At 37.0% G+C, this 13,940-nt stretch overlaps 1 protein-coding gene across 12 annotated transcripts in view; it reads right to left on the bottom strand.

Moving 5' to 3' along the window:
• UNKL (unk like zinc finger) overlaps window positions 1-13,940 on the bottom strand; it is a 125,890-nt gene that overhangs the window by 6,795 nt on the left and 105,155 nt on the right. For 7 of the 12 annotated variants that reach the window (XM_072600334.1, XM_072600283.1, XM_072600308.1 and 4 more), the window contains 4 exons: window positions 11,652-11,744; window positions 2,871-3,101; window positions 1,018-1,220; window positions 531-788 (listed from right to left, as the gene is read on the bottom strand). In XM_072600334.1, coding sequence (XP_072456435.1) covers window positions 531-788; window positions 1,018-1,220; window positions 2,871-3,101; window positions 11,652-11,744 — 785 coding nt within the window. The remainder of the gene's footprint in view (window positions 1-530; window positions 789-1,017; window positions 1,221-2,870; window positions 3,102-11,651; window positions 11,745-13,940) is intronic. The other 5 variants (XM_072600293.1, XM_072600325.1, XM_072600357.1 and 2 more) reach the window with 2 other exon arrangements.

Below are 13,940 nucleotides of genomic sequence, written 5' to 3'. Positions count from 1 at the left end.
AAACCACTGATGGGACAGAAACGACTGCTTGGCTGAACTGGCTGGAAATAACATGAGGACAATCTTTTCTACTGATAAGCAGCATGCTAAAAATAGACCATACACAGCTTTTCAAAGGACTTTCAAATGAATTCAGAAATGCCAGGGACAGAAGTGATCAAAGCCCTCCTTTTCAGAGCTTCATGACTGACAATCAGTCAGGTCTCCAGGGAAATCCTTGTCTTTAAGGTTTCCCATAATTCCTAGTCTCACTAAACACTAAATCTCCCCTTCAAATCCCAAACACTCTTGACTGTTCCCCTTGCCGGCCACCTGAGATGCCTTCAAGCTGATCCTTCTCCCTCACTTTTGTGCCAACTGCTGGCTGCCTCATCTTTGGCACAAACTCTGCAGGATACACTCCTGGGAGAGTCCAGTCTTGCCAAAGCCAGCCCTGTGGATCCACTGCCAGCATACTGCTAGCTTTAAAGTCTCCACAGACACCGTCCCCCCTGCTCTGCCGAAACAACGGGAAGAGGACGGATACTTACCCCATCCACAGTTTCTAAGTCTAAACGCAGCTGACTTTGTAATGAATGCAGCTTTGGTAAAGGGATGGTTTCTATGTCTCCATAGCTTCTTAGAACAGGAAATTTAGAGGATAAACCAAGCCTTTCAAACTCTTCCTGTAGCTGTTTAAATTTATTTTCAACTTCTTCCTTCTTCTGTAATGCTAGCTGTTTGTCAGTATCTGCTACTTTAGCACGTTCCTTTGCTTCATGGGCTTCTCTCTGCCATGCATCACAAGCCTGAAATAAACATGTAGACAATTTAACCAGAATGCCTGAACACAGACTGAAAACAAAGAAAAATACCACATCTTTAACTGAGAGAAAACACATCAAGTACACAACTTACATGAATATCACAGAAAAATGAAAGACTAGTTACCGTGTCAGCCAAGAACAAAGCCAAAGTACTTCTCAATACAAGGTAACCCCTAAAACTCCACACTTGGTTTCTCGTTTTGTTCATCACCTGCTTTACTTGTTGCCAAGAATCTTCCCACTGTTTGATCTTCCTCTTGGCCTCATCAAGCTCCCTCCTGACTCGAGCTAATTCGCTGCCATGGGCGCTGGAGTTTGCTGAAGGGCCGGTTCCAGTGCTCACTATGGGGGAAGGACTAGGAGAGAAACTCCCAGTTACAAAATCCCAGATGCTGCCATTGACGCCATTTAAACCTGCCAACGTAAAAAGGAAGTGGAAGTCAATTCACAGTTTGTAACTAAACACAAATGTGTGTATTTTAGATCTCAGTCAACAATGAAGATCTAATATGAAGTTTAAATTATGTGTTTACAGAGAAAGAATTTGATAAAATATCTTAAAGTACAACTTCTGCTGCATCACATCTAACTGCTAACGAGAGAATCTATAACCCCAATGTCTGATATTCAAATTAGAAATCCAAAGCCAATTAATTTTAAAATATGAAAATACTAATTTGTATATCAAGTAGATGCCTATGATATCACCTATGAGCCATTTTCCAGTTGCTCACCAAACTTGATGATAGGAATTGAGGGGCCTACGAATGCATTCATGTTCATATCTCAAGTCAAAGGGAATTTAAGCTAGAAAACGTGAAAATGAAATGTCTTTCTCCACTGTGCAAACAGATAAGTGAATATATTCTGAACAGGTACAAAACATAAAACAGTGTATCGGTAGAGAAATAACTGTCATGTTGGAGAAATGTCAGACCCAAGTCTGAAAAATGTTATACAACCAAAGGTAGGCTTATAGGAATTTTATACTGTGCATATATGCTGAAAAACCAATTAAGCTGTACTGTTCTTTAAAGCCAATCTTCCAGAGGCATCGTTAATTGGGTGGTATTTGCTAAGAAGTTCTGTAGACTCTCACAAAGCAATCCTGAGAGTGAATATGTTTACTAGGTTAAAACATTGCCTCAGACAATGCCAGAGGAGCGAAACACCAAGCCAGGCAGGATTCTACTTGGAACTTGTTTATTAGGCCCGTTAGATAAAAAAAGGAAGGGGGTGGGGGGCTATTTTTACAATGAAGATGGCATGCCTTCAAGTCTATGAGTTTAAACATTCCCTTGGTCAGCAGTAGATCAGTGAAAAGCTCTCAGGTGGGGCACATGTATATGAGGTATATGAGAGGATAATTAGGATTTGCCTTTTTCTTTATTTTTATACTAGGTTTCAACTTGTTTAGAAGTTCAAAAGGGGGAAAGAAAAGGAAGTTTTTAAGTATCTATGACTAATCTCAAACTACATCTAATTAGCAAATATAGCCTGAATTATAAAACTATTATTTAGACTGAAACAAATCAAAGGCCAGGCTCTCCGCCTGACGTCTCTGCTCTTGCCAACTCCACTGACTTAAAGGTAGGTTTTTTATTTTGTTTTCTATGACTGACTTGTTGAGTTCACTCTGACTTCTGACAAGTTGTATAATACAAGACACAAGAACACTTGTGATCATACATACAAAAACTGTAGCTTTTAACTTATCAATCCCTGACACCGATCTGTCACAGGGTCTAGGTTAATTAGACACCTGGAAATAATTGTGTCATGAGCCCACAAGAAATTCATTTATGAGCAGCTCTCAGAAAGATAACAGGATGTGCAAAGAGCCAGTGTTAGCTATGTACTATGACCAAACACCTCACACCCTGGGAAGTTTGGTGACCACATCAACCTGAATTTTATAGCCCTGAAAAGCCTTCCTAGGATGAGAGAAAATGTTTAACCCATTATAGAACCTTTCTCTAACCCACACTGACGTATGTCTTTTGAGTATCCACTGATCATCTCCCTTTTCACTATACACAAGAAGTTAATCTTTGAATGACTTACCTAAAGAATTATGGGAAGAGGCTGAAGTGCCTAAAACATTATGTTCTGATTTCAAATGCTGAGGCTGCTGTTGGTGAGGAGTCATAGTGGATGGAATAAGAGGCTGAGATAATGACTGAGATAAGGAACTGAGTGGGGAGGTTGAGAGAGATGATGATGAATGCAAAGATGGTGAACGGGGAAGAGAACCTGGAATATTGACAGGAGCTGAACTTCCCAGTAACCTTTGACCTGAAGGAAAAGGAAAGAAAAAAGTTATGTCAGACTAGGCATGTAACATAGACTCATTGGAGCACCAACACATGAATTCATATGTGGAAGATGAAGTTTTTAGTGATTATGATTAAAAATGTACATCCTACTGCACTCACTAACTTTTGAGAACTAGGGGTATTGTAAAGATGGATTTCATCTCAAGTAGTGAAAAGTCTAGATCCCCAGACTTCAGGCTCTCCCAAACAGATCTGGGGAGGTAGCCTCCAGGATGATGAGTCCTCTCCTAGATTCCTCTTACTTACCGCGGAATGTATCAGGTCCTAACATCTCCAACTTTGGTATGTGGCAGGCATAAGAGAGTAGTGCTTGGGGTGCACTAGGTAGAATAATTTTACAGCACTTTATATTTTGCAAAGCACTAGTGTACATTATCTCATTTAATAATGCATGCAACATATTTCCCAATGCAATACCTCATAAACATTTAGGAAATATGCACAGAACCAGTGCACCAAAAACAACTGAAAAGAAACACGTCAAGCTCCAAAATTAATGCTATTTGCTTCCTTAGATTCCATTTGTGGAACAACTCTCTTAGAAGCTAAAAGACCAAGCCACCCAGTGATATCAAAAGACTTCTTAGTTACAGACCTCAGATCCAATTCTGGTTAGTAAGGAAAAAAGGTTTTTAGCCATGCTGCTTTTAAAGCACTAAGTTCTGATTTTTCCAGGTTGGCTTTGCTGATCATTCATGACGAAGGTAGAAAGGGTAAAAGTTATAGCTTCCTCTGCAAGAATGCTATTTTGAAAAGTAAGAAAGCTAGAGACTTTGATGAAACTACTAGCAATTCAATCATCATGAACTCAATATCCAAGCTGTATTGATTGGTTAATAATAAGTGGCCAAAAAGTCTATATACCAACAGATGCTCTGAAGAATAATGAATTTTGTTAACTCATGTACACACCTTTAGTTTCTAATTTCAGTTTCTGCAGTCTCTGAGAGGGTCCCTAATGTTCCTGCCTTCTCTTCTTCCTTGTCAAATGGAGAGGGATCACTGAAGAAGATCTGGACAGAGTCCTGGGTTCTAATCCTGGTTCTGCCAGTAATTTGTTCTGTGATTGTGGGCAACTCACTGTCTGTCTCTCAATTTCTTCTTTATTAAAATGACAAGGTTAGGCTGGATAGACTCTTAAGATCTCATTTAGTTCTGACATTCTTCAATCCAGGCATCAGCTACTTACTCTCGGGCTTTTATCAGCCTGAAAGTCTTTCACTGATAGTCTCTGACATGAGAATAGGAAAACTATGATGACCTCTACAGAGGTCATGCTGAGGTTTGCTCTAATGAGGACAGCCCATGCCTGGCTGCCCACCTGTGATGTTCCAGTGGAATAACTAAGAATACTTTCATAAATGGCATATATAAAGGTCTTGGCTGAAGCAAAGTTTTGTCATAGCCTTTCCCCATTTCCACGGAGAAATGATTGAATCCCTCTATAAAAAGAGGCTAAAGAGGCCTCTAGAAAGTATGGTCAAGAAACAAAATGAGAGAAGCCAGTAAGTGTCAAAAGAGATCTTTTCAAATTGTCTTCCACTCAGCAGATTTAATTCTTTTGAAGGGGTTTCAAATCAAGAGAAAACAGAAAAAAGAATGTTCCCTTTTATTTAGGTATGATACTATCCTAAAGGCAGAAAGATGAAGAGATTATAGTGAGACACATTGCAAGAACTGTTCTTCTGGATCAGAGTTCTATCAGAGGTCTGGTGCTTAAAACAACACTGGAAAAAAAAAAACAAACAAAACTCCATCTCTAGAATCAGAGGAAAATAATGGTATCACAGGACCTAAGAAATGGAAAGGACCAGGGATTTTTAGCCAGGGAATTATGAAATTTATTTTTTAAAATTAACTTTATTTTAACAGAATTTTCTTTGTAATCTTTCGTATTTTATTTTATACATTTAAAAACCTCTTCTCAGAAGGGGTCCAAGGCGTTACGAGACTGCCAAAAGGGTCCGTGACATAAAAACCCTAATTCAGTCCAACCCTTTTATTTTACAGATGAGACAACTGAGGTCTTACAGGGTTAAGTCACTTGCCCAAGGTCATCCAGACAGTAAGCAGCAGAGCAAAAGTTTAAATTCAGGTCCTAAGAATAATTTTTTTCCTAAGATAAAAAATGATTCATCAATTAAACAGATTCACCTCTTCTGTTCTAGAGTAACATACCACATACCTTTCTATACACTCTATGGGAACCAAGTCTTTCACTTTTGGCTTGTGGATCTCATGGAAAGGCCCTAGTGTGTTAGTCTACTATATATTGGAACTCCTTAGTTGAAAGGAACCTAAGAAGTCATTAAATTCAACCCCTTCGTTTTATAAATTTGGAAAATGAATCCAGATAGGTTAAGTAATTTGCCCGAAGTTACAAAGGTAAACAGCACAGCCAGGATTCAACTTCAACTCTGATTCCACTCAACTCAGTGCTATTTCAACTTTACCACGTCTGTCCATTTTCCCTGCTCCAACTAGCCCTTAGGAAGAAAATTCCACTAAGTATCCAAGACACCCTTCCCAACTGTGAAGATATTTATACATCTGGATAGTGCCTATCTCAGGATGGATATCAGCAGAATGTAACAAAAGTAATTTCGTTTTTGTCTTGGTACATCATGCACCTAACCCTGAGCCTACTCATATGCTGACAGAACTGTGATCTCATCAAAGAGTAAAACAGCCATCAGAATGAAACCTACCCACGCCATTTCAAGATGCAAAATCAAAAATAATAAAAACAAGAGATAGGAAGGATGTTTGAGATCATATAATGTAATGTCTAACCCTTCATTCTGAAGTTGAGGAAACTGAGGCCCAAAGAGGTTAGGGTGACTTGCCCAAGGCCACACAGATTAAATGGAATAAATAGGATTGGAATTTAGGTTCTCTGACCGCAAACCCAGGGATCTTTGTAGTCCTCTTCTTACTCATGTCCTCCTAAAAAACTCAGGAAGTCGAGGGACTATAAAGTCTCCTAACATTATGTGGACCCTAATGCTGTACTTGGATTATCTATTATCCCTCACTCTCATGACATGATTAACCACTGGCTTTTCCAGTCAAATATGTTTTTGATGACATTACATACTATTTTTGCACATAATTAATTAATGTTACAATCTATTTATACTCACCATGCACATGTCTTTTGCCCTTTAAGTGACCTACACTTTTAATTAACAGAGATTCTGGTATTTCATCATTTGCAACCATTAAGCAATACCAGAAGAATACTTAGAAAGATCAGTTTTTGTTTTAGGAAAAAGCTTGGGTCACTGAAAATGCAGTGCAATCTCTTAACTGCAATCCAGCCCACTCCATGCCTCCTATTCAAGAAGCCTAGAACACTGTTCATATGCAGTATTTATTCAAAATGTATATAATGATAAGTCAGATCTACAGGTTGTCCAACTGCATGTCATAGTCTGGACAAGAGGCATTTTTCTTCTATCTTGTTCTTCCTGAGTGAACAATTAGTTGAACTCTTTTCAACAACTATGAATTTTATTTAGTAGACTTTGCAACTGTCCAACACTTGATGCAACCAACATAATGTCATCCATAAACAGGAGAACTTGGAGGATTTATAGACAATCATTTTACATTTCATGCTGGTCATCTTCCATGACAGTGGTGATCTCCTTTGGTAAGCACAAATCTCCTGTTTTATACCTTACTTGATATTTGCTAATAATTAGAGAATAGTCAAAATTATTGGTTTTTATAGCCATCAAGGAATTTTTTATGTTCTTAATATATGTGGGGGAGAGACAGTGTTAACTGCTGAATTAAACTGATATTCTTCTAGAAAAATAAATGTCATAGAACAAAGAACTGATGTGAGCCATGGTAAACTGATCAAAAGTGTTAACTTCACATATTAAAAATAGAAAACTGAGAGGATAATTTGTAGCAAAAGAAATGTCTGTTATATCTAAAACAAAGAACTTGTGTTCTCAATCAGAAGGCACATGTGTTTTATGACAGCAAAGTAAGAAAACTCAAGTAGACAGTTTGTAGAATCACTGAATTTCAGAGTTGGAAGAGACTCTTAGTCAATATACATAAAAAAGAATTCCTCTACAATGTGCCCAGCATGAGAAGCCATCCAGCCTTTGCTTGAAGAACCACACTGAGAGGGACCCCCCTGTCTCCCAAGGCAGCCCCCCTCTCCCCCACTTCTGGATAGAACTCATTATTGGGAGATTTTTCCTCACATCATGCCTAAGTTTAGCTCTGCATTTTCCACACATTTCTCTCACTTATGTTTTCTGGGACCAAAAAGAACAAATCTAACGAATGTCTTTTCCAAGTGATAGCTATTGTATTGCCATTAAGTTTCTTTGAAACTTCACTCTCCATGCTAAACATACTCAGTTTCTTCCAGTGACCATTTCTTACATGGTATGAAATCAGTCTTTCACATTTCTTCTGAACATTCTTCAGCTTATCAATTTTACTTCCTTAAATACAGTGCCCAAAACAGACCACAATACCAGATGTGGTATGACCTAGCAGCAGAAGCTATGCCTCTCTAAATATAGACTAAGATCTCCTTGCCTTTCTTAGCTGTCATAAGAATATGCAGTAAATTTAATCCAGTAATTCTAAAACTGTCCTGTTCATGTTTTGTCTAGAACTTCCTTTTGCTCTCTAGAATCTCTTCACTACTCCTTCTATTTTTAAAAAAAAGCCCTCCTTTGTAACAAATAAATCCATACACTGCCTATGTCTGAATGTCCCATCACTTCTCTGCCAAGAAGTGGGAAGTAGGATTCATCACTGGTCTTCTGCGGTCACATTGATCACTGCATTGGCCATAGTTTTTAAATCTTCAAGGGCTGTAGTCTTTACAATGCTGTAGTCACTGTATAAATTATTTTCCTGGTGCTGTTTATTTTACTCTGCATAAACTCATACAATATCCCCCCAATTTCTCTAAATCCTACTCTTTCATAATTTCTTACGGTGCAATAATATCTGATTATGTGCAAAGATCATAATTTGGCCATTCATTCCCCAGTTAACATATGCCCCCTTAGTTTCTAGTCTTTTCCTATTTAAAAAAGTGCTGCTATAAATATCTATGCAAAAATGGGTCCTTCTTTCTTTGATCTCTATGAGAGTATATGCCTAGTAGTAAAACCACTGTAATAAAAGGCATGCCCGATTTAGTGACTTTTAGGTTATAGACACAAGGTGTATTCCAAGATGAGTGGATCAATTTACTGTTCTGTCATTATTGGGCCAATCTTCCCACATGGTCTCCAAAAACTGTGTCATCTTTGTCCACTCGCATACAGCAGAATTTCAGACTTGTTTTAATTTATACTTCTCTTATAATTAATAATTTGGAGCATTTTCTACGTACAGTGGTTGACAGCTTGTCTTTCTTCTTTTGGGAACTGTTTATTTATATGATTTGTTCATTTAGTTACTGAAAAATGGAGGTGGGGGAGTGCCTGCTTTGTTCCAGGTACTGTGCTAAGTACTTTACAAATATTATTTGATCCTCACAACAAACCTGGAAATTAAGTGCTACTATCCTCATTTTACAGTTGAGGAAACTGAGGCAAACAGATGTTAAAATGACTTGCCCAGGGTCACACAAGTACTAAGTATCTGAGGTCACACTGGAACTCAGATCTTCCGGACTCCAGGTCTAGTCACTATACCACCTAACTGCCTCTATATTGTTCTTATATTCATAATACAGTTGAATCAATTCTCTGTATATCTTGCATATAATGCCTCTATCAGAAAACTGTGCTACAAAGATTTTCCCCAATTAACTGTTTGTCTTCTAATTCTAGCCAAAATTATTTTGTGCAAAAACTTTCCCCGCTACTCACATTGTGAAAATCCCTTTCCTGGTCCTGCAATTTGCTAATATCAATAAGCTTACAAATATCTTTTTAAAAGTGGCAGCTAATGTCTTTAGTGGAGAAATGATAAAAGAAGCCTTTCCAGTAAGATCAGAAATATAGCAAGATGGTCCATTGTCATGACTATTATTTATACTTATATGTGTAGAAGTGCTAACAATGGCAGTAAGACAAGAAAACAGAATGTTGTGATTGAAATTGTGGAAAATGATGTGATGAAAATAGGCAAAATGAAAACAAAACTAGGGCTTTTGGTAAATGATATGATGGCTTACTCAGAGAACCCTAGAAATTCAACAAAAAATTACTTGAAATAATAACTTCATCAAAGTGATGGGATATAAAATAAATCACAAAACCACTAGCCTTTCTGTATATTATTAACAAAGCCCAGTAGAAAAAGAAATTCCATTCAAAATAATTAAGGAACATATAAAATAATTGGGAGTCCACCTACCAAGACATACATAGAAATTATTTTGGTATGACTGCAAAAGTCTTCACAGAAATAAAGATATATTTAAATAACTGTAGAGATGAACTGTTTATCATTAGACTGTGCCAAAGTAATAAAAATGGCAATACTACAGGAAATAATTTACATAACAATCAAACTATCAAACAACTTTATAGAACTATGCAGAAAAACACAGCTGGGGAACAAAAAGAATCTTCCCTTAAGAATCTTAAGGGAAATAATTTTTAAAAAATGGAAAGGAAAGGGGCACAGTAGTAAAACATCAGATCTCCAACTATACTACAAAACAGTCATCAATCAAAACAATTTGAAACTTATTTTAAAAAGTCTAACTATGCCCCTTTCCTGCTCAATAATCTTTAGTGGCTCTTTCCTGACTCTGGCATGAAATATAAGCTCTACCCTGTCTATAAGGCTGTACTCACTTTCTTACCACTAAGCTTAGAATTCTCCAGTTTTGTTCAAGGCTCCACTCAGATATTTTCTCGTATGGTTAATAAAAGATTTTCATCACTCTCTTCGTTAAGGTTTGCTCACTCCTAAAAACTACCTTGTATTTACTTATTTGTGTATATATTATAACTCTCCAATAGAATGTGGGCTTTCAAAGTATGGGCTATTTTTTCATTTTGTGTCCCTGGTAGATAATACAGTGTGTTTTACACATGGTAGGGACTTTCATCGCTATCAAACTGAAAGGCCTATGGAATTCAAGTTATTTATGTTAAAATATTAATCAGTGATATGAATTACTTCACTTAACTGACTTTATTATCCAGGACAAAAAACTCACCCTTTCCCTCTTTATCATCCTCCTTAAATGGCTAGTCTTTCTTCCAATTCAACTCTAGCAATTTTTTCTCTCCTTATTGTCAACTTTGTTATTAACTGGACAGAGAACTATACAAAGCTTCCTAATCAACTGGCTCAGATTTAAAAAGATGCCTGCATCTGCGAGTGCCAAGATCAGATAAGAGAGGAGCTGAGATTCTATTTTGCAATTACTGAGCAGAACTTAATCACCCAGGTTAGCCTATAAACCTGGAGCTGCTATTCTCCCAGGTGCTGGAAGGCTAAGGGAGACAAACGTTACTTCGTCAGAAGCTTTACAGGTTCTGGAAACTGTTTCTGTCCCACAGGTGACCATTAGAATTTTGCTGCTGGTAAGAAAATTAAGATTTCTTCAGTTATATAGCTCAGTGACTTTCTTTGATATGGCTTCTTTACTTCTTAACCAAATGGAGAGCAGAGCTAACTATGATAGGATATGAAACAGCCTACCTTCTGCTATTTCTATGGGATCCAAAGACTGTAACTAATTTTTAAGGGTTTTCATTTCCCATTATTCCTGTTTGTCCCCAGCTTCACCATCCCCAAACCCCTGAAAAAAAGCTTCTGGGAAATTATATACTTCATGATGCCTCACCATTTTTGTATTTGTTGTTTAGTCACTTCTGACACGTTGTGACCTCATTTGGAGTTTCCTTGGCAAAGATAATGGAGTAGTTTTAACATTTCCTTTTTCTGCTTATTTTACAGATGAGACTTGCCCAGTGTCAGACAGCTACTAAGTGACTAAGGCCACATCTGAACTCAGGTCTTCTTGACTCCAGGCCCTGCACTCTATCCACTGCACCACCTACCTATTCTGTCATACTAAAGTTCAAATAAAAGGAGCATACCTTTACTGCTAGTGCCAGTAAAAGCTAGAATTTTGGTTCTTTGTAAATATGGCTGGACATCCCAAGCAGCTCTACTCCTTTAATGAGAAGGATGGCAACAAGTGATTACAGAATTGAGTGAAGAAAATGATAGGTATTTGGTTAGAAACAATGCAAGAAAGAGGAAGGGCAGAAAGTCTGGAGAAAGCAAACATACAGAAGATACAAAGACATGAGAAAAATAAGCAGGGAGGGAAGGTAGAAGGAAAAAAAATGTGATAACTGAAAAAAAGGGAGGTTCAAAGAGGGGGATGGGAAGAATCTGATTATCCATGCACACCAAACATATATCACCCATCAATGTTGGAAAAAAAAAAAAAAGATGAGAGCTCCACACAGAGAGGAAAAAAGTAACATTGAAAAACCTATCATATTAGACTATGATAAGAACAATTCTTAAAAAGAACAATTCTTACTTGTCAATCCAAGGTCACTGGTTTCTTGATCTTCTAGTTCTTTATCTAGGGATGCAACATTTATATCACTAAAATGTAGATCTAAAGCAGAACCTGTTAAACAAAATATCATATTACCTACAATACATCTAAGCCATTTATTAAAAGGCTGTGTTTATTCTTCAAATGATTTACAGGAAGATTACTTTCTACCAACCAAATGTCATAAAAAAATAAACTCTTTGTGTCCCAGATAGAAGCTTGTTTTTAAGGTTTTCAAGATGGTGAGAAATCATTATTATAAAAATTACTGAATTACAGAATATGGGGAAAACTTGAAGAAAAAAACAAAACAAAACTCTGTTACTTACTTGATAATTGATTCAAAGGCATCTCCTAAACTGATCTTGAGAAAATCTTCTTAAAATCCAGCTTGTCTAATACATTTAAGCAACTGAACTTAGGCAATATAAAAATGGGCCCATAATTTTTCTTTAATCAGCTTTCAATTCCATTAGAAATTCAGCATTTTCCTCTCCCCAACTAACAAAGGCAGTGAAGCCAAGCGCTTATCATGATAGACTTGTCAATACATTCATCTCACTGAGGATATGATCCACCTAATGTTTCACATTTCTCATCATTTGCTGAAATGCTGACCATTTAATATATTCCAAAAGTGAATGTAATTTCTAGTACATGATTTCAATCTAATGCGTTTTCCATCATATCTGCATAAACCATAAGTAATACTGTTACTCATGCAAAAAAATGTTGTACTTGTTAACCATTAACTTAAAAATTACTGAAAGTGTCTAAAAATGATGTTGTTCTACATGCAAAAAAATTGAAAAAGATACAGTTATCTTGTTACTAACTCTTCCTGCAAAATGTCTTGTTGCAAACTCTCACTTTCCTCTTCCAATCTCAGGGTTATCAATATCTTCTGAGCCCCCATCAACAAACTTTGGATTATAGTAAACACAGTTAGCTGCCTCTAGCTTCTCTCCACTTAAATTCATTCTGCACAGGTGAACAGATTATTCTTTATAAAATTTGCTACTACCTTCCTTGTCCTCCAACCCAAAATAGTTCCCCCACTGCCTACTACATCAATTTCAGTTTCTCTACCTGGTGTTATTTCCTTCTACTCTACAATATGAACCTTCCACTCTAATCAGAATGGTCTCCTACTGTTCACCACAAAAAAATATGCTCATTCCTACTTTTGTTCATTCTTTTACCCTACCTAGAATCTCTTCTCCACCAATCCAAAATCTATGCTTACTTCATGATCTCTCATCCTCCAAGATTCATTCTACTTCTTTCCTTAATGTAGTCTTTTTTGACTACTCTAACTCATGGTACTTTTGCTCATCTTTGAATTCCTAGAGCAATGGCAGTTTATACCACAAAATGTAACACAATTACATGTAGCCTTAAACTATTCTTTAGGTTTTTCATTCAGTTCTGTTGTGTTTTCCCAATAAAATCATAAAGTTCTTGCAATCAGGAACAAGGAATTCCCTTATGTCCCTTGTAGCACCTATACCTATCCCAGGGCTGGCCAGACAGCAGGCTCATATTTGTAATTTGCAGGAGACCTGGGTTGGGCTATTTTCCATTTAAAAGAAACTTGCTTTTATACTGTCAGACTCAGTTAATATTGTGGCTTAGTTTTCCTGAACTGCTTTTTTGAAAAACTCCTTGTTACAGTTTGTTGGATATGTAACAGCTACATGAACAGCCTGTGTAATGGCTTGTTGGAGAAGGGATAGGTGAGAAAGACATTGTGAAATGAAGATTGTTTTTTAAATCAATAAATTTTTTTTAAAAACTTATTTTACAAAATTTTTTACTTAAAAATTGAGCAAGCTGAATCAACATTGTTTGGTGTGGCCAGACAAAATAATTCAGACTGCAGGTACCGGCAAAGTGGAATATTGTAGCCTAGTCTTTTAGATGCTGTCAATTCCCCAAAAGAACAAAGTAAAATCCTAGAATCTGTGGGTACAGAATTAAAGGGTTAGTCTAGTATGTGAGTTGAGAAAGGGAGCAGGGAAATACTTAAAGTACTACAAAAGCAGGTGTTACCAAAGCTTCTAGCATTGCTTTGGCTGGTTATCCTTTCCTGACCAAAAATGTCCAACTCAGCCTACTAGGAGATGTTTTATTTTCCGTGAAAACATCTCTGATTTTATTTCAGCACAAATGTTAATGAGACTTTATACAGCTGAATTATAGATCTGCTACTTTTAGTTACCTCAGAACATCCATCCTGTAAAGTGACAATGGCATCTAGTTTTCCTG

Source organism: Notamacropus eugenii, chromosome 1 (genome assembly GCF_028372415.1).
Source record: "Notamacropus eugenii isolate mMacEug1 chromosome 1, mMacEug1.pri_v2, whole genome shotgun sequence".
NCBI lineage: Eukaryota > Metazoa > Chordata > Mammalia > Diprotodontia > Macropodidae > Notamacropus > Notamacropus eugenii.
This window is presented reverse-complemented; position numbering and strand designations above follow the sequence as displayed.